The sequence below is a fragment of the Corvus cornix genome, chromosome 10, assembly GCF_000738735.6.
Source record: "Corvus cornix cornix isolate S_Up_H32 chromosome 10, ASM73873v5, whole genome shotgun sequence".
Classification (NCBI taxonomy): domain Eukaryota; kingdom Metazoa; phylum Chordata; class Aves; order Passeriformes; family Corvidae; genus Corvus; species Corvus cornix.
In genome coordinates this window covers 10,876,691-10,901,739 of record NC_046340.1, presented here as the reverse complement: position 1 = coordinate 10,901,739, position 25,049 = coordinate 10,876,691, and the positions used below count along the sequence as shown (strand labels likewise).

Here is a 25,049-nt window from a genome sequence, read left to right as displayed (position 1 = left end):
CAGTTGGATTTTTGCTACTCCTTCAGTGGGAGTTGGATCAGACCCTCAGACTATAATTAGCAGCTGCAGTAAGGCTACTGCTAAACTTCAGCATGTACGCAAATCATTGCAGTAATAGACCTATAAACACAGAAGATACACAAGTTTGTTTATCTTTGTATTTGTTTGGGGGTTTAATTTTGCTTAATAAAGGACAGTTTTTAAATTTCTGAGAGAAGATGGAGCTTGGATGGCATCCTGGGTGATGCTAATTGAATGGGCTCTAAAAACATGAGACTTGACGCTAGAGGTACCCAACCCTTTTCCATTTTAATATGGAGATATTCTATATTTAAGCTTGACTGTGTGTACAATAGTCACCTATAAATAAATGTGGGCGAGAAGCGGAGAAAAATTATTTGTGCACATTTCAGCAGACTAAATCCTGGCTGCTGGCATATGCTGGGTGTGAAAGGAGGAGAGGGAAAGAGTGCTCAGCAAACAGCCTGCAAGCTAAAATGGGGGTGGGGGGCATGTATAAATATGTATTTATATAGTGGGGAGATACTATTTACAAGAGCCTATAGCGACAGGTCAAGGGGGAATGGCTTCCGCTGCCAGAAAGTAGGGTTAGATTGGATATTAGAAAAAATAGAAATATTCTTTATACTCCCTTCCCTGTGAGGGTGGTGAGGCCCTGGCACAGGTTGCCCAGAGAAGCTGTGGCTGCCCCATCCCTGGAAGTGTCCAAGGCCAGGTTGGATGGGGCTTGGAGCAACCTGGGATAGTGGAAGGTGTCCCTGCCCACGGCAGGGGTGGAATGAGATGGGATTTAAGGTCCCTTCCTACTCAAACTACTCCATGGTTCTAGGATTCCATGATATATGTGTTATTGGTGAAAGTGTCTGCAGTGAAAAATGTTGTAAGCATATTCCTTCGCCTTCCACACCAAGGAGAAAAAGTGGAATTTCAACATCATTAACCACAAAAGGCTTTGGTTGTGACCCAGCTCTTGTTCAGCTGTTCTTCACTCATGGTTTAGTTCAGGGGCTTGAACATTTCCACCAGGAAAACAATCCAGGTATTACCAGTTCCTCCTGTTTGCCTGCTCATGGTCTGCTTGGATCTTTCCCAGGTTTCTCATCCCTCCTGGCCTGAAACTTCCCAGCATTTGAGAAATAGGAAAGCTCTGAAGATGAAGCAGGGCTGTGTAGGGCTTGACTCCTTTTAGCACCATTTTCTGCAAGTCTGCCCTGCCTGCTCAGGGCAACTCTTCCCCTGCAATAGTGCACTCTGGAGAATACCCTGGAGCAAAGGGAACCAGATCATCCTTAATTTTAGCAAACATTTTGACTTACTTCATTTCTTGTGAGGTAGGTCTCTTGCATCAAAAGCTTTTATTGCATAAATTCCCTGGGTTGGGTGATTCATACCTGGAGATTTCTCTAGATAATTAAAAATAGGGGTAGGATTAGAGCTCCACAGAGGTGCATTAGGCTCTAAGTGCATTACTTGCAGAAAAACAGTTACATTAATGGGTGCATAAATCGCCCCTGCACAGATGAGAGAAGGGACAATTTAGAATTTTTCACTGGCTGCAAGGAAGGGCTTATTCTTCATTAGTTAGGACCGGATCATGGAGCTTTCATTTAGACTGATGGGCTGTTACACTCAGGAGTTGCCCCTCCAAATCCACAGGTGAACGATGCTCAGCAAGAGAAGAAAGGGCTCCATGGCTCCAATTTGGATAAAAAGAAATCAGTGAAAAAAAGTATTTGAGAACACTACAGAAGTTCATAGATAATGTGAGTGTGGCTGCTGTTCTCTCTGCTGAGTAGTTTCACTATATAAAAACAAAAATAGCTTATTTGCAGACTAGATGAGCAGCCATCAATTCTTAATGTTTCCATTTAATTTTATGAGAGATCCCTTTATGTTTTCTTCTATCTGCTGCCCTCCCCACACTGATTTTCTCATTCTTCAGCATTCTTCTTAAATGCTGAGCTATCAGGAATTGTGCCGTGGTGCTTCTGACTGGCTCTGAGTCAAATACTTCAGGGTTTGCCTCAGGTAGGAATAAATATAAAGATGCAAAAAGTGATAGAAAAGCATCAAGAATTCTTTGTGAACTCTTGTTCGTGCTCTGTGATAGCCCTTCTGAGCAGCTGATCCACAGCTTGAGCAGTTCTTTCTTCTGTTCTTAGTGAATTGTCTTTTACCTTTTAGAGACTGGAGCAGCAAAAGAGTCTCTGCTTAGGAAAGCACATGGACCTAATCTCCAATACAATTGAAATAGAATTTATAGGGACAAGAGAAGTGTAACAGCAATAACAGGGAAAGAGAAGAGACTAGGGTTAAAGAAAACATGAATGTGTGATTATAGAAATCATTATCAGAAATAAATGTACAAATTAGGAGGTCAAGGCAGGATTCAGGGTGACCTTGGTGACCTCTGGCTCTGCCCCTGGGACAGCCACCTGGGCTGGGTGGGAGTTGGAATGCTGCCAATGGGATCACTGCAGGTGGGACAGTCCTGTGGGACAGAGACCAGAGGGAGGGTGTCCATGAGGGAGCAGCCCATTCCAGCGATCACATCCAGTGAGACATTCCCAGACCTGTTTCCAGTACCTTCAACTGCCTGCTGGCCTTCCTCACACCCACCCACCCAAACCAGCCTTGCAGCATCACCTGGAGGGTATTTGCTCGGTTGTGGGGCACCCTGTCAGCAGATACAAACCACCACTAAGGATTTATCCTGCCAGAGACACAAGCCACCAGCATTCCACATCAAAGCCAAGCGTGACTCACCGAACCTCAGGCCTCCATGGCATTGCCTGCATAAATCCAGTGCCTATTTTTGCATAAAAAGCAGTTCTTTCCAAAGCTATTCAAATGCCAGAAATAAGAGATTATTATGACTTCACGTCATGTTGAAAGACAGGTGGAGGAGAGCACAATGTTTGTGTTGGATTCAAATGTCTGCTGAAATCATTCCTGTCATTCCTAATTGATGTTGCATCTGTCTTTAGACTGGGACTATTGAGGGGGAAAAAAAAAGCTGAAGATCTTATTCAGAGAAATAATTACAGTTATACACTGGTAGATGTAAAATTAAAGTACATGGGGGGGAAGGGAACTACATCCTATAATTTATCAAATTCCTATGTCCCTGAAAAATAATTAGATGCTGGGCAGCATGCAGGCACTGCTGCAGAGGCTACTGTCAGGGGGATTGCAGTGGTCAAAACTAGGCCGCTGGTTCTCATTTATTCCATCCATTTTTGCACTTCTATTGTGTTTGGAGTATTAGTTTCCAACTATCCAGAGACACAGCAGAGAAACAATGGCAGCTTTATTAGGAGCCAGAGATGTAATCCCCAAGCATAAGTGCAATTGCAGAAGCTGGAGAGGGGAAAAAAGGGAATTCTACTTCTGTCTGGCTTTTAGGAATTTCACCCTCCAAAGTCCTTCAGCGTGATAGTTACAGGCAGCACTAAATCTGCATTACTTTGACAAACTTTCTTGAAGCCAGTGAAGATTATTAATGGAAGCAGCCTGGGAAGGAGCTCTTCAATAGATGCCTCCCATCCCAGTTGTATGGCTTGGGGGGTTTTTTCCTCTACTTTTTCTTGCTCCTTTTCCTGATGCTTTTGTGGATGTTGGATTAATCCATCACAGTTTGATTTGTAAATTTGAATACAAAGAACTGACTTCATCTGGCAAAACTTGAAGCTGCTCTATGTAAGCCAGACACAGGTTTCTATCAACAGGTTCCCACTGACAGAGGGCAGGGTTAGATGGGATATTAGGAAGACATTTTTGGCTGTGAGGGTGGGGAGGCCCTGGCACAGGGTGCCCAGAGAAGCTGGGGCTGCCCTATCTGTGAAAGTGTCCAAGGCCAGGTTGGACAGGGCTTGGAGCAGCTTGGGATAGTGGAAGGTGTCCCTGCCCATGGCAGGGGTTGCAACAAGATGGGCTTTAAGGTCCCTTCCCATCCAAGCCATTCTGGGATTCTGTGATTCTCTTCTTCCTCTACTTCTCTCCCTGCTGCTTTCCTTTATCAAGATTATCTGCAGTTCCATGTTGGAAGATCCCTGCCCAACCCAATGGCTTCACCCTTGGGAAGTCTGGGCTGAGTTTCCCCAGATATTCCCCATGTCCCAGGCAGCAGCTGCTTAGCCACTTGGTCCTGGAGGGGCCCATGAGGAGCGTGAATTTTGAGTAGCTCTCCTGTGTGGTTGTCCCTTAGAACAGTGCAGTTGTGACTGCTCTGGTGGGCTGAGTTCAGCCCAGTTTGTGTTTTCCATAGCAATTCAGGCCCTTAGGGCTGGTTTTCCTCCCCAGTGTGTGTGCAAAGGAGGTTGGTGTGGGGAAAAGGGAGTGAAGCCGTTCCTGGGACTGTCAACTAAATGCCATGTACAGAGCAGTCCAAAGGGAATCCCACTGGAGAGCAGCCAGTGTTTGCAGAAATCCAATACCCCAAACCCGTGCTGCGCAATGGAGGTTTTGTGGCTGCTGTTTCACAGACTGAATTAAAGCCACAGTGGGCTCTGCATTTACCTGGGCTCTGCTTTACTGCAAGAGAGTGCAAATCTTTTGCCCACGTCCAGTAGATAACTACAATTTTATATAAGCTATGTGGATTTCGTTTACAATTCACCCCTAGAATATTGTTTAAAAAGGTCTTGGAAGTGTAATTTTATACCAGTGTCTGCAATTGTGAACCACAGCCTCGGGCTGGCAGATAATTCCCTGGTATCCGGGCAATAGAGTTTATGTATAGAACTGCTTCCTGCAGCTTCAAGGACTACTGATAGTTGTCTTTCTAATTTCTACACCATGCATGGGAAACCAGGACTTTGTTCATAAATTAAGAATCTGTGGTTGTAACACAAGGTAATACAGGGGTGTGTCAACTTCAGCAATTTTTGTAGTTCTGGAAATTGAAAACTAATTGCTTATCAGAAAGGTTCATCAGCAAGTTCCTAAATAAATATTAAAGTTTTACATTACAGAATCTTTCTGCTTTACTGTCTCGGACTGTAAAGTAGCTGGGAGGGATGGACTCCCCCTTCACACACCGTCAAGTTAGGGAATTGTAAATTTAAGGTGCTTTTTCCAGCACAGTTCCATAAGACTTGCATGTCCAGATGCAATTTTGACTTCTCATTTATATTTGAAATTCAATGTGTGTAGGAGCCTTCAAAAATGAAGTCTTCCATGAGAATTAACTTAGAGTAATAAGAAGTAGTAAAACCTGATTGCAGCACCATCTCGGTTGTCTTGTGGAAATGTATAAATAAATAAGGGCTGTAATGGGTGACAGTGGCTTCTGGAAAGTTTCCTTTTCTGCCTTTATATTTTGCTACAACAATCAGCTCCACAATGACTCATTGCCTTCGTTAGGAGAGGGAAGACATCCCTCATTACTCATTACCAAAGGAAGGACTTCGCTGCTGCAAGGAACAGCCCTGGCATTCTAATTCAGATACCTTCTACCGGAAAAGGAGTCAGTGTCATTCTTACCCAAACTTTGTCAAAAGAGACAAGAAACAATGCTGTTTAATTGTCCCCGTTTGTAAATAGCCCATCCACAATGACAGAATTGTGATTTGAATGCTGCAATCGGGAGGAAAAATGCATATTTTTCTGTATTTGTGTCTGAATTTCAGTTCAGGGAGCTCACACAGAGACTCAAAGCTATAAATGATCATATCTGTGTATTTATAAATACAAACCACATTTATTTACTTACAATTTATTGCCTGGCTTTTTAATTACAGAGCACTGCAGATATATTACATAAATGCACACACAAAGCACTTGTTGTTTAAGTAATCCAAGAATATATTTGATTTCAAAGGGAGTGGGGAAGACTGTTTAAAATAATTGTTTTTCTTGATTTTACTAATACAAATATTCCTTGTCTCTTTTCACAGTCCCTTTTTCCAGATTTATTTACTTGAATATGAAGGAATTGAGCTTGTATTAAGTTTTTACTGTATTTTAATGTGGTTTTTATTAAGCTGTACAGAATGGTCTTTGCCTCTTTATAAATAAAGCTAAGATCATGTATTACTAGAAATCACATTTCAAACTGTACTTTTGCCAGACTTGGTTAAGATTTTCTAGGAAGGGACATTATAATTGTGTGATTAATCTTCAGAAAAGGGAAATTTTGGCTCTGCAGTATTTCTTACAGTATTAACTTCAGAGATTTATAAAACCAACTTGAAACTGCACTGTAAGTGTGTTTATAATGACTTTTAGCTGATTTAATAATCCTCAAAGTTTGGTGACTGTACAGATCACAGTTCCCCAAATGCAGTGCATTACCTGCAGCATCCAGATGAAGTTATCAGAGTTGGAGGGAATTACTTGGGATTGTGTTTCTCCAGAGTGCTGCATTAATCCAACCCCTGGCTGCGGATGGGGCTCCTGGAGCCCTGGGCTGCTTTGATCCCATTGTGCAGCGGGACATGTGCATGGATGATAAAGAACATCTCAGGGTTGGAAGCCCAGCTGGGATGTGTGGGTATCCCCCAATATCGGGGCGAGGCTCCCGCTGGGGTCACATTTTTAGGAAAATATCCAAACCAGTCTCTGATTCATTTTTCCTTTTGTTGTCAGTGCTCCTGCCAGTGCCACTCCCTGCAGCTGGCACTGCTTAATGCCCCTCTTAGTTCATGATTCTGCAAACCCATCCAAGAAGCCCTTGATCATGCAAATAGCCCTGCTAATTGCAGGTATTGGTACTGCCTTATCCCAGAGGAGTGAGAGCCTCTCGGACACGGACACAGTGTGCAGGATCAGCAACTTCAATCACATTTGTATGTGACAAGCCATGGCACAAGGTTGTTTTTAAAAGTCATCAGTTTAAACAAAACCAGTCGAAACCATGCCAGAAGCCCCATGTTAAGTTTCCTGGCTGAGTGCTTCTTTTGGTGTTTCCAAGCTTTGCTTTTCATAATAATAAATATCAAACAACCACCCTGGGAACCACTGGGAGCTGGATTGGCAGGTCTCAGTCTCCATTTAATATGCAAATTCTCAGCCTGGGCTCACATATGGCCACTTGCTGGATCAGAACTCCATTCATTCACACAGAGCTGGGGAGCTCTGGGTGGATGTGGGGTATGCGCACAAAACCCTAGAGCACGGTGCTTTAAGCCAGGAAGGGAACAGAACACAAAATAGAGCTGAATTTACTTGTGTTCAAGAATCCAAATACTGAACGTGTTTTTGCAAAATCCTGATTTTTCTTTTTATGGTCTTCCAATTCACAACAGGTAAGTAATCAGGCTTCAATCAACTGCCTATTTCCAGACCAGTTATTTGAGCTGTTTTGTGACTTTAAAGCAATTCCTGACCTTCATCTCTCAGATGACATGCAGAGTTTCTTTAGTGGTGCTGAGGACTGAACAGGCTCCCACTAACACCTACAGAATTCACCTCTCTGCCATTTTCTTAATTTTCACTTTATTAAGCAGATAAAAGAGGAGCTGTTTCCTTCCCAGACTCCCTCGCTGGCTCTGTGAGGCATCAGTCCAGCCAAGCATTTCTTTGATCAATGAGCAGAGTAAAAGTTGTGGGAAGCCTAACGTGTGGCTTTATGTCCTTAGGCATCCACTGTGACAACATCTGCACCCAGGGCCGCTGGGGACCCAACTGCTCCATCTCCTGCAGCTGTGAGAACGGGGGATCCTGCTCCCCAGAGGATGGGACCTGTGACTGTGCACCCGGGTACAGAGGACCCCTGTGCCAGAGAAGTAAGATTTTCCATAGCTGGCAGAAGCAAGGCAGCTAGAAATGCTCCTTTATGACACCAGACAGACAAACCAACAATTTCTGAGCTGCATTAGCTCATGACTTCCTAAGAGCAAAAGAGCCTAAAAAATGTTCCTTCATCAAGGAGTCAAGGCTCTCCTGCACTGAGTTGTGCCTTGTGTTTCTTCTTCTGATCTTTCACTGCACCTGGAGGTCACAGGTGACCTGAAAGGAGGAGCAACACCTTTACAAACCAAAGCTGGCAGGACAGAGGTTTTCAGTGAAGTCAGACCTATTAAACAGAGTCAGCCACCACTCATCACATAATGACAAGTGGATGAGCTTTGGCATCAAAATAACAAGGCAATGTTTTCTTACATGCCAGAAAAAGAAACATAGCAGCCCAAAATAGCTCCTATTTGATGCTCTGCTGCTACATAATAAAATGTACCAAGCAGATAAAAATCCTCTCATTTACTTTATCTGGAAAGCTGCATTTTCCCCATAGGGACCCTAATTCTCTGATCCAAACTACACCAGCCATCTTCCCATGTAAACAAGAAGTGGATTTGTCTTTCTTTTCTTCCCAGCATTTCTTCTTCCTGTAAGACATTCTGCATGCCCAGTTCATATATCCCCTTTGATTTCACTGGTTACACTTGACACCAGAACACACTCATCTCTAAAAATAATTTGTAGCTGACAGCTTTTATTTAAAGCCATTATAACGATGACCTCCAGCACTGTTGTAGTTAATGGCCTATAAGTATTTCCATTATAAACCCCAATTTCCAGGTGCTTCAGCATATCTGTGTAGCTGTAAAACCTCTCTCCAAGGCTAAAATGTGGTGCTCAGAGCTTCAGGGAGTTGGGGAAGAAAATGTTTTACAAATCTGAAACCTTAAGAGTGCAAGACTTCCAGAAGTTAATAGTTTCTGACCTTTCTGAGATGAAAAAACCCAGCTTAGTTCTATCAGCTGTTGGCACAGAGGCTACAAGAGCAAACCTTGTCCCCCAAGCCCAGGAATCAGGCTGCTCCCTGAGGGTGTTTGCTAAGGATCTCTCCCCATTGGGAGAAATTTTCCTCCCCACTGGGGTGACAGCAGAGGGGTCCTGTGGATGCTTCTGGCATTGCATCTGTGAGCATATGGCCTGGGAATCCAGCTTGCTTCTACCTCTTCTGTGGGATTCAGGCTCAAGAATACCTGGTGAACAGGAGACCTTGCTAAGCTTGTTCTCAAAATCATCCGTATTTTTCTCTTGGAAATTCATTTAGAAACAGAATTTAGCTGTACAAGGCAGAGCTGAGGATGATACTGAGGATGATACTCAGCCAACTTGTTCTGTCCATGTAATCAGGATTACATGAGACACTGGGATGGTTTAGTGCTTTTAAGTCTGCAGAAATGTCCCCAGGAATGATCCAGGTTGTTTTATAGCTACTGCATCATCAACCAACCTGTCAGCTAAGCTCCAGCTGGAAATGTGCAGTCGGGTAAGAGCCTGACACCCTCAGAGAACACACAATCCAAGAAAAAATTCTCATTTGCTGGAAAAACAGAACAGACATGATTTAGTAACCATTGAGCCAGAACTATAGAACAGAGAATCACAGGAGTAAAAATAAAAACACATAAAGTTATTTTTACTGCCACTTACTGCAATTTAACATTTCTTTGTGTTATCTATTGCAATGCATGTTTGGACAGTGGATGCTTTTTCACTCTACATGCTCTTAGAAGCAAAAATGTGCTTTTAGAAGAGATACTAAGCTGTAATCCTGACTCCATACCTGATGTACAAATTTTGTAATAATTTCAATCCAGATTTTAGGCAAAATAAGCACACAGCTCATGACAAGTTTACTCAGCTATCTGGGTTGATTACTGATGCAAATCAGATGATTTTGTGTGGTGTTACATAATTACAATTATTAGATTCTGTTCATCACTTGATGATTGTTGCTCCTGCCATGAAATGGATAAAATGACTGCCCTGGCTGAGCACAAGCATTGCACTAGATAGATTTGAAAATCAGCTTTTTTTTGTTTTGACATAAAATCTTGTTTCCTAATACACCTTCTCTGATTTCTTGGCTCAGTTTCACAATAGAATGGTGTTCTGAGTTTCTTGTTGTACGTGTGTGTGAGTGTTCCTTTTCCTTCCTATCCTAAAAGCTTTGGAATGTGTGTTATTAACCATATCTGCTGTGACGTCTCAAACATCTTAAACTCCTGTTTTGTCAAAGAGTTCAGGTTAGAGAGACTCAAATGAGTGTCCTGAAAGAGAGAAGCTGCTGAGAACTCCGCTGTGGTATTAAACAGTCAAGGACTTCCATGAGGAAGGAAGGTGGGAATGTTTGAACACAGGAGCAGTTTTACCCAGAGCCTGCACTTTATTAGACATGGAACAACCCAACAGGCTTCATCATTTCAGCTGTCCACAAAACTGTGGTTGATAAATTAAGTAATACTGGTTTGGGATTAAGACAGAGAATTCTCAAGCTCTCAATGATGAGAAAACGTTGGAAAACCCATGACAGTTTGGTTTGTTCTGTTTTCAGTTTGCCCCCCTGGGTTTTATGGACACCACTGCAGCCAGCCCTGTCCCCAGTGCGTGCACAGCAATGGCCCCTGTCACCACGTGTCTGGACACTGCGACTGCTTGCCGGGATTCTCCGGCCCTCTCTGCAACCAAGGTACCACCCCCAGTGCCACTTCCCTTCCTGAGTGTCTGTAACTCTGCAGTGAGTCCCATCCCAAGATTCCTGCCTTTTTCCCTTGTTTCAGCAGTTTAGATCCCAAGAAAATCTTTACTCCAGAGGGAAAATGGAAACAGGTACTCAGTCACCCTCTTGTAAATATGATGTGCTCCTGGTTTCATAAATAAACCAGGTCTGCCACACTGGATTGAAATGACTGTGGAATGAGACACTTGCTGTAAATACATCAGCATCCAATGGGTATCCAATCATTTTTCTTGCTGCTCAGCCTGTCCTCACCTGAATGTTGATGGCACCTTCATGTGATCTTTGCAGCAGGATGTGGAGGTACCGGTTATGGTAAAGGCCAGCTCAGGTGCACAATCCCAAACACCCAGTTGTGCCAGAACCTCATTTACACTGTTCAGGACCTGGCTGGGAATAGCTAAAACCATGGACACAAGTGCAGGAGACAGGAAAGTTTGCAGTGAGGCAGAGAAGTGAGTTCATTTTCACAGGTGAGGAGGAAATTCAGCTCCCCCAAACGCCCATCACCTTTGTGTACCTTTGAAAGTTAGTCCACATTTAACTACAGATTTCATTTTCATCCTAAAAATACACACAAAATCATTCAGCCTTCTTCACTCTCAGTTGCTGCATACTGCAGTGGGTATTTTCTACACTTATTTAAAAGAGATGATTCGTAGTGGCCACTGCCCCTGTGAAGTCACCATCCCTGCCAGAATTGAATGACACTTTCAATGACCTGCTTTTCAGTACATTGGGATTGCAGGCAGCACTTAGCCAAAATCATTAAGCAGAGATTAAGTGTAACCATGTTTTCTTTTTCCTGTGCTGTACAGTCAACTAAACATTACACCAATTAATTTATCAAAATGAACATTTTTCAGTGAATTTGTCCATTTTATGTGAAACGTTAGCCAGATTTCAAAGCGTAAGCAAGTCTAATTATCCTCTTAAGAAAACTATTTTATTTTTGCTCAGATGTTCAGCACTTCTGGTTTTACTTTGAAATGTTGATCTATCCAGAAAATTAATTTTAAAATATTCATGTCCTAATTAAAATCAATTTGTGTTGCAGTTTGTCATAATGAGTTAGCATGTAACTTTATTTTGTAGAAGGAAAAATGCTAATTAATGTTTTCCATTAGAAAAACGTGAAATGAAGATTTCACTTTGGAATTTTCATCTCCTTGTGCCATTGGCAGCAGGAACATTCTTCCACCAGCAATATGTGCATGTGAGGAGCTGTGTAACCCCCAAAACTGCACAGGTTGACATGGTTGTGCCAAGGATTCCAAGCTGCAAACAACTAAACAGCTGTTTCATGAATATCTTTCACAATCACAGAGCAAGATGGGTTGATAATAACTTGTTATCGCTGCTAGAACACACCTGACATCCCACAGGGACTTTGGGAGTCCCACTTCAGAGCTTTTCAAGCTAATTAACATCACAATCTGTGTTGTACAGTCAGGTTGCTCCTGAAGAAAGCAGCATTAAACCTTGTTTTACAGCTCTCTAAAAATGATTGAGACATTTAAAAAGTGCTTGGATTTGGATCTCACATCTTCACAAGAGTCACTCTGTCAGTCCACAACCAGGTTGTTTAAATTAGGGAGAACAACCATTTTGTCATCCCTCTGTGCTGACATTCCAGAGGGCATCATCCTATTTCCCAGAGACAAGAGGAGCTCCCAGGGGGGGATCCCCTCTGCCTGCTCTGCTTGTGTGCAACAAAGCACCAAAGTGTGACCTGGTTCCTTTGCCAGCAGATCTGCTTGGATCACAAATCTCGCACTGATCCATCAGTATTCCATATTGCAGTCCAAATCAGCTCCTCTTCTAAGGCCACCCTTCGAGAACCACATTTTTTGTACATATGAAACCCAGCCTTCGTCAAGGTGATGTTGCCATCTCCATCTCAAAAATGCCATAAAACAGTGCCTGGAGCTGCTTTATACAGAGCGTTGGAAGGGAATACTGGTGTGGCCTGTCCAAGAGCTGGGCTGACAGATCAGTTTTTGCTCTGGCTGTGATAGGAGGGCTCTGCTTTCCTTCTCTCTTTTGTGTATTTCTTCCATCATGACTGTGTATTGTGTTTAGTTTTATCTCTTTTCACGTAGGAACTGTTCTGTTTAGCACACAGTGTGAAAGCCAAACCCAACTCTATCCACTCCTACAGATAAGTCCACAGTCTACAGAAAGGCAAGCAGAAAACAATGCTCTGCTGTAGTAAGAGCAGAGTATGGCATATTATATAAAAGCCAATGAATCACAGCTCAGTATTTCAATCTGTGGCTGAGTCACAGTCTGGATAGATTGAGGTCACCTGCAGAGAATACTTTTGAGAAAGTGAGAGAGGCTGAAGTGGTAAAAGAGCTGCATAATTCAGGGAAGTGCGTTAATCACTTTTTTGACATTGCTATTATTTACCAGGATACAAGTCCAGTTCCATTTGTTACACTCTTTGCAAAGATGGACTGTATGTTTTATCTTGTTTTGAAAATACATCTGTTTTTGTCAGGGAACACAGCCAATAAGAGCCCAGAAACGAAACATTTCATTCGTTACTGAGCAGAGCTTTCCATCAACTTTAACGTTAAAGATTTCCAATAATTTGGTGGGAGGTTGAAGATCTACATGTCTATTAGTTTTCTGTCACTGTGCTTAGAATGTTAGAAGATGACTCTGGAAAAAAATTTAGAGTTTCTTTTCTTCCAGCTTCAGTTAGGGATAGGTGTTGATTTTGTTAGGGCGCAGCACACCTGTTTAATAGCTCTCAGTCAAACATGTATGTAACATATATATATATAAAAATCCTCAGGAACCAGATCAATTTCTTCCAGCCACGCATTTGTGGGTGCTACTCCTTGAATTCTCCTCAGCTTTCCTGTTCTCTTCCTCTCCCAATGATCCCTTTTCTCTGTTTTGTCTCTCCTCTTTTTATCCTTCCATACTGCCCTTCAATTTTTGCAATCTTATTACTATATTAGCTCCATTTTCCAGCAGAAAAATGGATTTTGATATGACTTTTTCCTATTGTTTTTATGCCTGGGATGCAAGCAAAATGGTCTTGAATACTTTCTGCCTGTTCCTGCTTTCTGGAGGAATTTTGCTTCATCAAAGAAAAATTTTGTAATTAATTTTATCTCTAATTGCTAAATGTTGAGTCCTGTGATTTCCTCCCAGTCCTTTTGAAGAGCCTGCAGTAAACAGCCTTGTGTTTTCAGTGTGTCCTAGTGGGAAATACGGGAAGAACTGTGCCGAGGTCTGTCAGTGCACCGAGAACGGGACCTGCAATCCCATTGATGGATCATGCCAGTGTTTCCCAGGCTGGATAGGGATGGACTGCTCCCAGAGTAAGCAAAGGGGTTTTTTCCACCTCTGCTTTCAAAGATTGTATTTGTGTGTTTGTTTAGTGCTTTCTGAAAGTTAAAGACAGATTCTGGGGAAATCCCTGTTGTATTACAGCCAGTGCCTTACTCTCTTTAGAGCTGATTTCTTTTAATTAATCTAAGTTAGCTTTGGATTGAATTAGTTTCTGCATTTGGAGTTTGCAGAAGCCAGGAAAGGGAGGTCACAAGCTCTTATCAGAAAAGAAAGCTCCATGCTCCCTTTTAATTTCTAGCTGGATTCCTTTTTATTTATTTTTTTGAAATCGTTTTCTTTCAGCTATTACATTTAGACATTATTAACCAGTAAATGTTTCCCTGTACTAAATCCCCAGAATTCAGAAATTAGGCAGCTGAAATACTTCTATTAAATGTAATTTAATTGTAAAAGTCAGTGTGGCCTTGTAGGGATGGAGGATTTCTTTCTGAAAATTGCCCAGGTAGAAGATTGGCATTTGCTGATCCCAAAGTGTCATTTCCTGCGAGCATCCCTTAATTGAAGCTAGATCACAGAGGGAGGCAATATCCGATCATTCAGAAATGTTACTTCATATTCAGGATACAACTAGCATATTAGACAGCATTCCAGAGTAAAATATATTAAACTCCAAGTGATAAAGCAGGAATCGGATAAAAACAGACGGCTGTAATTTTGCTTTTATTGTGTGTCTTCTGCAGGCAGAATATTGCTGTCAGTCAAAAACAGAAAAAAAAGAAAAGAAAAGACAAGACAGAAAGCTGCACATATTCCTCATTATATTTGGCCATGTAATTGAGAAAGGGCTGTTAGTGTCTGTTAACCTTGAAAAAAGACGGTTTTCCTTACAGAGCAAGGCAGGCCAGGTCAGCAGAACCAGTTTAGGAGGCAGGACCTGGCCGTGGCTCTGTGTTTTGGATGAGCAGAGGGGACGTGGCTGTTTGCTCAGTTACTCCTTGCACACAAAGTGAACCTCTCCCAAGGCGACCCCGTCCCACTCCAGGCTCCTGTGGGCACCTGGCCTCCCCTCCCGGGCTATTTCCATCCCTGGCTCCGGTTAACCTGGAATGACCCCAAGCCAGAGCTGCACAGGAGATAATTTTAGCTCTGACTCCAGACCAGTTCTGGATTCGCTAACAGCCCCTGCAGCTCTGCCTTAGACAGGCATTGGAAAAGTATTTCTAGTTGCTTATAGCACAAACACTTCAGGCCAAATCCTGCACAGCTTTACATTGTGTGAGTCCAGTGACCTTTTGTTTGATTTATGTCATGGCAGAGTTTCTTTGGCCGTTCATTCTGGCTTTAGAGGTGTCTGTCAAATGCCAGAAACTTCCATTTATCATCCATGAAGCCATTGGCATCCATGGAAATAGGCCTGGTATCTGTACTTTTAGGTTTCCTGGGAACTGTGCCTTATTAATTCATGTCTTTAGCAGGAAGCAATGGAAAGTGCTTTTTAAAGCAAAAATATAGTTGTTATATTGAAGGACTATCATAATTTCAGATCTTTTAGTCTGGCACTAATAACTGTAACTTACTGCATTCCTTTTTGGAGGGAGGCTTAAAATAACTTTTTAAAATGTATTAATATTGTACTTGTTGAAATATAAAATAGACCCAGAGATTTTAATTTAATATTAGCCCCAACAACAAAAGCAATCTGAATTTGTGGATGGGAATTCATACTGGAAGAAGTTTTCTTTACATTTTTACATGATTGGAGTAGCACTCTGTGCTTCAAATGAATGTGGTAATTTTAGTGGTTGATTGCATAGCAAAGTAAGCCTGAATAGCTGGGCGTTATTATGCAAGAATTCCAGAATGTCAAAAAGAAAATTAAATTACCTCCATATGTTGCAACCCTGCCTAAACTGGCTTCACATATAATGCCAGAGAGGCAGGGAGAGTGGCCAGAGAACAGAGTGGGGTCGTATCAAGGGTCACTGGTTCTCAGTGCAGCAAAGACCTGATCCTGCTTCCTGCCCTACAGAGGGGATCATGGAATCACAGAATCCTGGGATGGTTTGGGTGGGAAGGTACCTTAAAGACCATCCAGCCCCACCCCCTGCCATGAGCAGGGACCCCTTCCACTACTCCAGGCTGCTCCAAGCCCTGGCCAACCTGGCCTTGGACAATTCCAGGGATCCAGGGGCAGCCACAGCTTCTCTGGGCACCCTGTGCCAGGGCCTCACACCCTCACAGGGAGGAATTTCTTCCCAATATCCCATCTAACCCTTCCCACAGCGGGAAGCCATTCCCCTCTGTCCTGTCCCTCCATCCCTTGTCCCCAGTCCCTCTCCAGCTCTCCTGGAGCCCCTTTAGGCCCTGGAAGGGGCTCTAAGGTCTCCCTGGAGCCTTCTCTTCTCCAGGTGAGCACCCCCAGCTCTCCCAGTCAGGTTCCAGAGCCAAGGGGCTCCAGCCCCGGGAGCATCTCTGTGGCTTCCTCTGGACTCACTCCAGCAGCTACAAATCCTTCTGATGTTGTTCCCCAGGGCTGGAGGCAGCTCTGCAGGTGGGGTGTCACCTGAGTGAGGCAGAGGGGCAGAATCCCTCCATCGACCTGCTGGGAGAAATCCCTGTGCCAGGGCTTGACAGCATGGGAGAGGTTACAGGGTGGCACCAGGGTTTGCAGAGCAATTGGTGGTTTGGAAGGACCGGCCACTGTCCAGGAAGGACTGGTCACTGTCGGTGAAGGACCTGTCACTGTCTAGGAGTCAGCAGTGCGAGGTTCTGCTGGTGTCTCACAGGTTCTCCCTTTATTGTTGCTCCTCCACAGCATTAAAACAGTATCATGGCTTTTTTTTTTATTGTCAGCTGAAAAATGTGTTCTATTTTCATAGCTTGTCCCACTGGGTTTTGGGGCCCTGATTGCTTTCATTCGTGCAACTGCCACAACGGAGCACTGTGCAGCCCCTACGATGGAGAATGTAGATGTACCCATGGTTGGACGGGGCTCTACTGCACTCAGCGTAAGCCTTTCAGAGACAGGGAATCTGTCAAAGTATGTGCTGCTACCTCGTGTCTCTTTCAAGTATTGCAGTTTTCCCTGGAAAACCACATGCTCTTTCCTCCTGATAACCTCACATCACCCCAAAGAAAATAGTCCTGAAGCTTTCCAAGTTTTTTTATGCCTTTGGCGCTCGGTAAAGGAGGGGGAAATAATTTAGGTTATTGATTCATTGTTAGAATTTGCACAGTCAGTGTCCCTGCTCGTTAATGCCCCAGTATTTGTGGTCTGATTTAGGAAAATGTTAGAGGTTTGTCACCTTAGTGCCAAATTACCAGTATGAAAGAGGAGATCTGGTGAGCCTTTTAAGAAAGTTCTTTCGCTTGCAAGTAATTGATTGATCCTTGATCTTCCAGAGAGTTTCTGTTTAGCATCTTCTTTCACTTCCGGAAAATGTGGTTTGTATAGATGGGTCAAGTTTTCATTCTTCTGAAACACTTAAGAGGCAATTCTGTAAAGATGAGAAACATTACTTCAAGAAAATTGGCTGTCACTATCTCTGCATTTAGACCATCAAATAAATGTCATGAAACATACAGAGGCTGAAAATCCATAGATTTGTAAACCCACATACTTCGTGCTGATAACACATCTGAGTTTGGGTTTCAACTTATTTCTTACTCTTTCCTTGTTCTAATTGCTGAAAGGTTGCCCAGCTGCTTTTTATGGAAAGAACTGTGCCAATGTGTGCCAGTGTCAGAACGGAGCTGACTGTGACCACATCACTGGGCAGTGCACATGCAGGACGGGATTTACAGGCAAACAGTGTGAGCAGAGTAAGTACCAGTGACCTCAGTTCTCTCTTTCTCCAGAAAGGGGGGTGTATTTCAGAATTCTTGCACAAACAGGCTCTTAGATGAGGTGTTGATGTCAGGAGGACGGTGACTCCAGGCACCTTATATAATCCATAGGGAAGAGAGGATGCCTCTGGAAAACTGGATGGTCTGAGCATAAAGAAATTCAGTGAATCCCTGCAAACTGGGCCTTTCATTCCCAGACTAAATTTAGGTGACAGAAGGCAAATCACTGCAGTCAGTGCTGATTGGATAAGGCCTTCCCAAACAATTTGTACCTAATTAATACAAAAGCAGCCCTAAAGCTCCCTCAGGCCTTGTTAATGCTGTTGAGAGCAACAGCTCCAGGTTTCCCAATGCATGAAGACAGCCAGAAGGGTTAAAAGAAATAAGTCATTTCTGCTCTCTGCCTTCCAAGGAATACTGGGGATATGGGGCTTTCCCACAGAAGTTATGATGTAGACATGGGCCAAATAAAGATTCATCTTTACAATGAAAGCACATCAAGGAAATCAAGGTTGCTTGCCATTTTGGGAAGGGTCTGTGTGTAGCTTGAGCAGTGAGCAAGTGTTTCTCAATGAACTTCAGTTACCTTGCAAGGGTTCTGGAATTTCTTGCTGGAATTGTTGTCCATATCCCACTGGAATATTTAGCAGGCTGTGCCAAATACCTTCTTTAAAGAACATGGAATGAGGGTCATGGAAACTGGATGTGCTGCAGCTGAACAATTACTTGTTTGTCCAGTGCAGTAATTCACAAGGAAAATTCTCACACACTTTCTGGGATTCTAAACACAGGTGATATTCATCTCACCTTCCCAAGGCATGAAGTCCACAGGGTTCCCTTCCTTTTTTTTGGCAGTAAGGTAGTTCAGTAATATTCCTGCTAGATTTGCAAGGGAAGGCTTTTTAACTGTAGCTTGCTATGTGGCTCTTTATGGAAGTATTTGTGCATGTAACTCAGTTCATAAATATGTTTTTGCACACACTTGGATTTAGCAAAGTGAGTATCTCAGGGCCAAATTTCTGTGCTCTGGGGGGTATTACACACAGCACCACTGTAACTCTGTAAGTGGCAAAATTTCTGAAATTTGGGGACACCCTTTACTGCAGCCACAATCAAAATACGAAACTAAAGAGTTCCACGAAGAACTGCACAATAGCAGATTTTATATGAGGACCTGCTTTATAATTTGACCTCTGTACAAAGCCTGAGGCTTTCTTTTCTATCCAAACTACAAATGGATTTATTTACTTGTTCTTCTACTGTTTAATCTAAAAGAATCTCTTCATTAAGATTCCTTCCTTCTTCAAATCCTGCTGAATGGGCAGTCACACTGCATTGCAGATGAAATGCCTAATTGCAGGCATCATTTCTGTGGTGCAGTCCCAAAATTTAGGCCTTATTTATCTTAAGTAGGCTGCAGGCTAATATAAGAATGAGCATTAATTGTAATAATTTTGGTTTTTTCTTTGTTTGAGTACCAAGAGATTAAAGAAAGAGATAGAATTTTAACACAGGCTGCAAATCAAAAAACAGATACTGGCTATGGTTCTCTACTTAATATTAAATTTTGGCTCCCAGAAGCTACTTTGAGACTGACATTGGGGACGTGTTGTCATGCAATGAAAAACATTTGCACTGACACACAAGGAGTCACATCTTGAACAATATATTCCACAGGATCATAGCAAGTGTGCATGTTTTCAGTAATGCAGCTTCTCCATGGAAATAAGTGGGATGTGACAGACATTGTTTGTTTCAATTTGTTATTGAATAGTGCTTCCAGAAGTACAGTAAGCTGCCTACAGATTTATTGTAATAGCCCATCATGGTAATTGTATGAATAAATTTCTCAGCTGGACATTCAGTCATTTTGTCTTTGATAGAGACACAAAGACAGGATAGAAATTCCTGCTCTGTTAAGAACCTGACATGGAAGCAGAGCAAATCAAACCATTCAGATGCTCAGTTCTGAAATTCCACCTGCAGTGTTCTGTTCACCTCCTGGCACTAGTAGGGATGAGTAGGAAAGCATGTGGCATTTGTTTGGTAAAAGCCATTGAGTTCATATAAAGGTTCATTAAAACTTTTCTTTGCAATTCCCCCCATGAAAAAAAACAGGTGGGTTGGTGAAAAATGCTGAGCTCTGTTGTCTACAGCTTCTGAGCTCAAGCTCTGTTAAACTCTGAACATTTGTAATATATATAAAGTCTTCTAAAGCCTTTGTCCCTATCACTGATTTCATTGTATGAATTTTCCAGAAAATTACAGCTTAATAAGTAATAAACTGTACATGGAATACATTTAGCTTCTGCTTTCAAATAATAATAATTTCACATTAGGGTTTTATCCTAGAGATCCTAAAACCAGGGAGACTTCTCTACTGAATTTCCCATGGCAAGTGTTGTGCCCATTCCTGAAAACAGTAGAATTCTTTCCAGTGTTTTTCTTTGGCTCCCCAGAGTGCTCTCCAGGAACATTTGGTTATGGTTGCAAACAACTGTGTGAGTGCATGAACAATGCAACGTGTGACCATGTCACAGGTACTTGCTACTGCAGTCCAGGCTTCAAAGGAATCCGATGTGATCAAGGTACAGTGGATTCTAACTATAAAATCCCTCTCTCCCTCTCTCTCTCCCCTCTCCAATGATCTACTTGCCTTAAAAAAACAGTGTTTCAAAAATGAAATGCACGATTCAATTTACAGTGTGTTATGAATTACTTTTAACAGCGGCTCTTATGATGGAAGAATTAAACCCCTATACTAAAATTAGTCCTGCTCTTGGATCAGAGAGGCACTCAGTGGGAGCAATCATTGGAATTATTATTCTCCTTCTAATTATTATGGTCTTGCTGGCACTCTTTGTGTGGTATCGACGGAAACAGAAGGAGAAGGGCCATGACATGCCAAGTGTATCTTACACTCCAGCCATGAGGATGACTAATACAGATTACTCACTTTCTGGTAAGGGTCTTTTTATGTTAATCAAATCCGGACTGATATTCCTGTCTGTTGGGGAAATACAAGTTTCTGTGATGTGTAACGTGTATTATCGAGCCTCAAAAATAATGACACTTCCATTCTTCCCCAGAATACCGTGATCTTTAAACACATAAATGGGACAGGAAAGCAAATATAAAACTGATTTAAGCTGCTTTCTGTGTGGAAGTTGATATGGGATATACCTAGGCAGGAAATATGTTGCATGGAATTTTGAGTCATGTGCATTCCTGTTGCGGTGCAGAGATGTTTTCCCTTTGTGAAATCTTGGGAAGCCTTTATTTGTTTGAGGAATGGGACTGACTGGGTCAGTCATAAGGTTTTGGTTTTGTTTGTGTTGCAGTTTGTGATTTGAGGTGTCTATTTGTTGTCACTCTCTCCTGTGTGCGGACCAGTCCTTGTCATGTAGACAGCTGGTGGGAATCATCTTCCCAGGAACTGAGGAAAGCAGGACAGAGGAAGAAGAAGGGTCTTTAGCATCAAAGCATTATTTTCTGTCTATCCTCTGCTACTGCTGTGGAGGACGGCTTTTCTTGACAGATTGGCTAAATTTTGGAGGATGTGATCTCCTTTTCAACGCTGTCATTCCTATTCATTCCTCTTTGGCCAATATCAGGGATGATGCCAGGCAGGAGATGGCTTTAATTCCTTCTGCTTTCCCCGCTGTCTCTAGCGGGGATCTTCTCAGGGTTTGCTGCCCTCTGACTTCTCTTCCCATTAAATGGCTGAAACTCCAAGTCCAAGTAAATACAAACCTGTGGGACTGGCAGAGGTTGACCCAGCAGCTCTGCTTCCCCGGGCCCACAGTGCCTTTTTCTTTTTGCTTTCTACTCTAAATGCACAAGGCCCCTGGCTTCTCTGCTGTGTCAGGGGGACATGGCTGGAAGCTTTTTATGGACTCCCCTGCCAAGGATGTGCCTGGAGGGAGCCTCTCCCATTAAGCCAATGATAGTAATGCCTGGCTACACCTAGAATTTAATCACGGAGCTTCTCATGGCATGGTGACTTCAGTCCTTGTATTGGGGACGTTTTCCTGCCATGGTGTGTCCCACATCAGGGGCTCTCTGCTGAACACCATTGACTGAATTCGTATTTAGACCACTCAGTAGAGCATTCCTTCTTCTGATAGCTACAAACGGGGGGGGGGAATTATCACAGATCTCCCCTCATTCCTTCTTATTTTTAATTTTAGCTTTGCTGGCTCTTGCTTAAGCTGCCTATTTGGGTAAGAAATACATGTTCTTCACTTTTGTCTCAGGTGCAGCCACCTTTCCCAGAGCTTGTGATGCCATATGATACTTAAGCATGTGAGGAACAAAAGTATTTTGGAGATGGCTGAATTCCTGGATACATGCTAAATAGCTGAGGGATCACATCCCTCATCTGCACCAAACCTGGGATCTCTTTTGGTACCTGGGCTGGGATTTTAATTCTGGCCCTCGTGGCATTCCTGCTCTGTGTCAGCTCAGTTTCTAAAAACCCTCAATACCAGGTCCTTACAATCCCAAACAGCACCAGGTCTGTGGGGTGTCATAGGCTTCTCTAGAAAGAAAGTGGATAATGGTTCTCTCCTGTTCATCTCAGTCAGTGATGGGGATGCAGAGACTGGGCCTTTTCTTTCTTCTTTCTTTCTTTGTTCAGTCCTTGCAGCAATAGAAATTGTATCACTCAGGAAGCTGCAGCAGAGTGGGGTCAGGCATCTCTTTCTGGAGGTCACAAGGACAGTTTCCTTCCTCCCCCCCTTGGAAAACTCTGCCATTTGAGCTTGCAGAGGAAGATTAAGAAGTTAGAAACAAATTCAGCTCATTATAAATTGCCTGCAGGTACCAGCATTGTTTCAAATTTTTGTTTTTGCCCTTTTTAGAAGGGCATTTACAAATTCTAGACAAGACCTTCTGAAAACTCCCTGCCAAATCCTGACTGTCCTCCAGTACATTCCCCTACTGGGACTTTCAGTAACTGCCCAAACTTTGGCTTTACCAAGGCTGCTTCACTTCCAGAGACCAGAGAGGCAGGAAAAGGTGCTGATGTGCACCTTCCTCAGCAGAAAGTGGAGAGGTGGATACTGAGACAAGCTCACAGATAAGGAATATGTGGCTGGCAAGACAACACGGGTGTGTCTGAGGGCCGGTGTGCACGTGTGTGTTGTAGAGGATGCTGAAGGACAGCAGCAATATTGCAGAGAGGGAACAGGGATTCCAACCTTCACCTGGGTGTTTGCGTGTGGATTAAAGGCAGAATACCATGTAAAGGTACTTGTCCAATGAATATAATCCCATGTAAACCCATGTACTTTGGCAGGAATTCCACCTGGATGGCTGCAGCATCCAGCCCTCTGTGGGTTGTAACGTTACGGCTCTCCTGAATCAACAGTTGTTATTTTGCCTGTTTACTCTTATTTGAGTAATGGTGGTGTTGTTTCTGAATAGAGTCACATACACAGATCCCAAACTCCTGGAGGCAGCAATTTCTTCCAGCACATTTATTTCTGGAGGATGTTTTTGGTCTTTACGCCCTCAGCTTTTGTGAGGCTGATAATCCGTGCATATGTGTGAGAGAGATTATGAGGAAGGAGAACCCCTTGGGCAGCCCTTGGACTCTTTTGCATTTGTAGATGAAGGTTGTGGCAGCAAAACACACACTTTGCCCAGCAGCCAGAGGACAAGAAAACCACCCGTGCTGGGAGAGCTTATCCACAGCATATGGATCTGAGAGCAAACTTTCCCAAATAAGCCTGAAATCAAAACGGTGCTCCCCAGCATGAGAGCAGTGCACTACATCCAAAAAAGATTTTAAAGTGCAGGTTGTTTAGTTCAAGGAGATGGGGCCAGAAGGGAAAACTGTGTGGTGGTGCTGGAGAGCAGCAGAGATTTCTTAGTGGGACTTCCACAAGGACTTGTCCATGGGCTGAAGTGATGTTTGAGGTCTTATCAAGGTCTTAGCAAACTTTCTGGTATGTGTGAATCCTCTGGTGAGAGCCAAGAGCCAAGCAAAGCTTGATACGAATAAAGCATTGTGGATCCTGAAGCCTAGACAAGACACTTCCAGAAATGATCTGCAGATGATGGGTGGTGGGAGGTGGCAGAATGAACCCTCCTGTTTGGAGCCTTCAGCCGTCTCACTGACACTGTGTGGGTGGAGAAGACCCACACAAAGAGAAGGAAGAAGTTCCATTTAGCAGTTAAGAACTCTGGGTCTATATTTACTGCAGAGTGCTCACTTAGTCCCTTTTCTGTGGCCGGGCTTGTGCCCAGTTTCCACAATACTGTCCTGCAGGATGGAGACTGATGCTCTCTGTGTCACCCCACAGCCCAGGCTCAGAGCAGGAGCTCAGTCTAATTCCCTTTCTTTTAGGCATTTAAGTGTTTCCTTATTGTTCAGACCAGAATAAAATTCTCACCTTTGAGAAGAGAGAGATTTTTTGTGGGTTGAGGGGTTTTTTTGGGTTTTTTGTTGTTGTTGTTGTTGGGTTTTTTTAATCAGGGACAGCATTAGATTTGAATTTGATGTATTTCCAGCCAGCAGTTACAAAAGCTTCATGAATAAATGCGTAGAAAATGGACTGTGCTATCAAGGTAAATCAGCCTGGGTGGCTACTCAAGTATCGACCAAAGGGAACTGTGTAGAAGGAGTAATTCTGAGTTCAGGGTGCTGCATGCAAGGTGGGGAAGAAAAGGATTTTGGGGATGTGTACAAGCTCAGGGTCATTAATTCAACACTAAGTAGTAGAGCAGTGTGGTAGAGTTTTATTTCAGCTCATTTTGGGTGCAAAAAACAAGCTACAGCCAGATAAGCTGGTTGAGAACTCGCATTGTCTCAGCTGGTTCCTGGTGGCACTGGTGTGTGCCTCGAATCCCACAGCAGAGCCAGAAGGTCCTGGCTCTTTCTTCCAGCTGGTCCTTGCCCACAGCCAACAGATAAGGGAAGGGGGAAAGCAGAGCTGACTCCACCAACACTCACTTTCAGAGCAGAAAGACACAGATCCAAGTGTCCGTGTTTAACTGGGACCGTGGGTTGTGGGGAGGGCGGACGAGCCCTTGAGCCAAGCCCTCGGAGCAGGCTCAAGGCTGTGTGAGCAGCTGTGTGGGTGGTGGGCACACACTGACACGAGGGGTGAGTTCCAGCCCCAGCTCTCACTGGCAGACCCCAAGAGAGGTGTGTTTCCTGTTAATTTGATTGCAAATGTCACAGAGATGTAGCTGGGGGAGATGGCAGAGCCCCGGAAGCCTGGCTGAAAGGTGTGCAATGCAAAGACTTTAGCTCTGGAATCACATCCTGAGCTGAGCTAATTTGCTAGCAGCAACTCTGGAAAACAGCTGGGACTCAAAGGCTCTGCACTTACCACAAAATAGAGCTGACCTCGAAAATCCCTTCACATGTTTCAGCAGAAAATAAGTGCCCGGA

At 43.3% G+C, this 25,049-nt stretch overlaps 1 protein-coding gene across 12 annotated transcripts in view; it reads left to right on the top strand.

The window, feature by feature from the left end:
* The window catches only part of MEGF11 (multiple EGF like domains 11), a 255,686-nt gene that overhangs the window by 209,900 nt on the left and 20,737 nt on the right, over window positions 1-25,049 (top strand). For all 12 annotated transcript variants that reach the window (XR_005602740.1, XR_005602739.1, XR_005602741.1 and 9 more), the window contains 7 exons: window positions 7,602-7,748; window positions 10,310-10,444; window positions 13,702-13,830; window positions 16,681-16,809; window positions 17,495-17,623; window positions 20,107-20,235; window positions 20,376-20,609. Coding sequence is in view for 9 of the 12 variants with exons in the window: in XM_039557502.1 (XP_039413436.1) it covers window positions 7,602-7,748; window positions 10,310-10,444; window positions 13,702-13,830; window positions 16,681-16,809; window positions 17,495-17,623; window positions 20,107-20,235; window positions 20,376-20,609 (1,032 nt within the window). In the remaining 3 variants the exon portion in view is untranslated. The remainder of the gene's footprint in view (window positions 1-7,601; window positions 7,749-10,309; window positions 10,445-13,701; window positions 13,831-16,680; window positions 16,810-17,494; window positions 17,624-20,106; window positions 20,236-20,375; window positions 20,610-25,049) is intronic.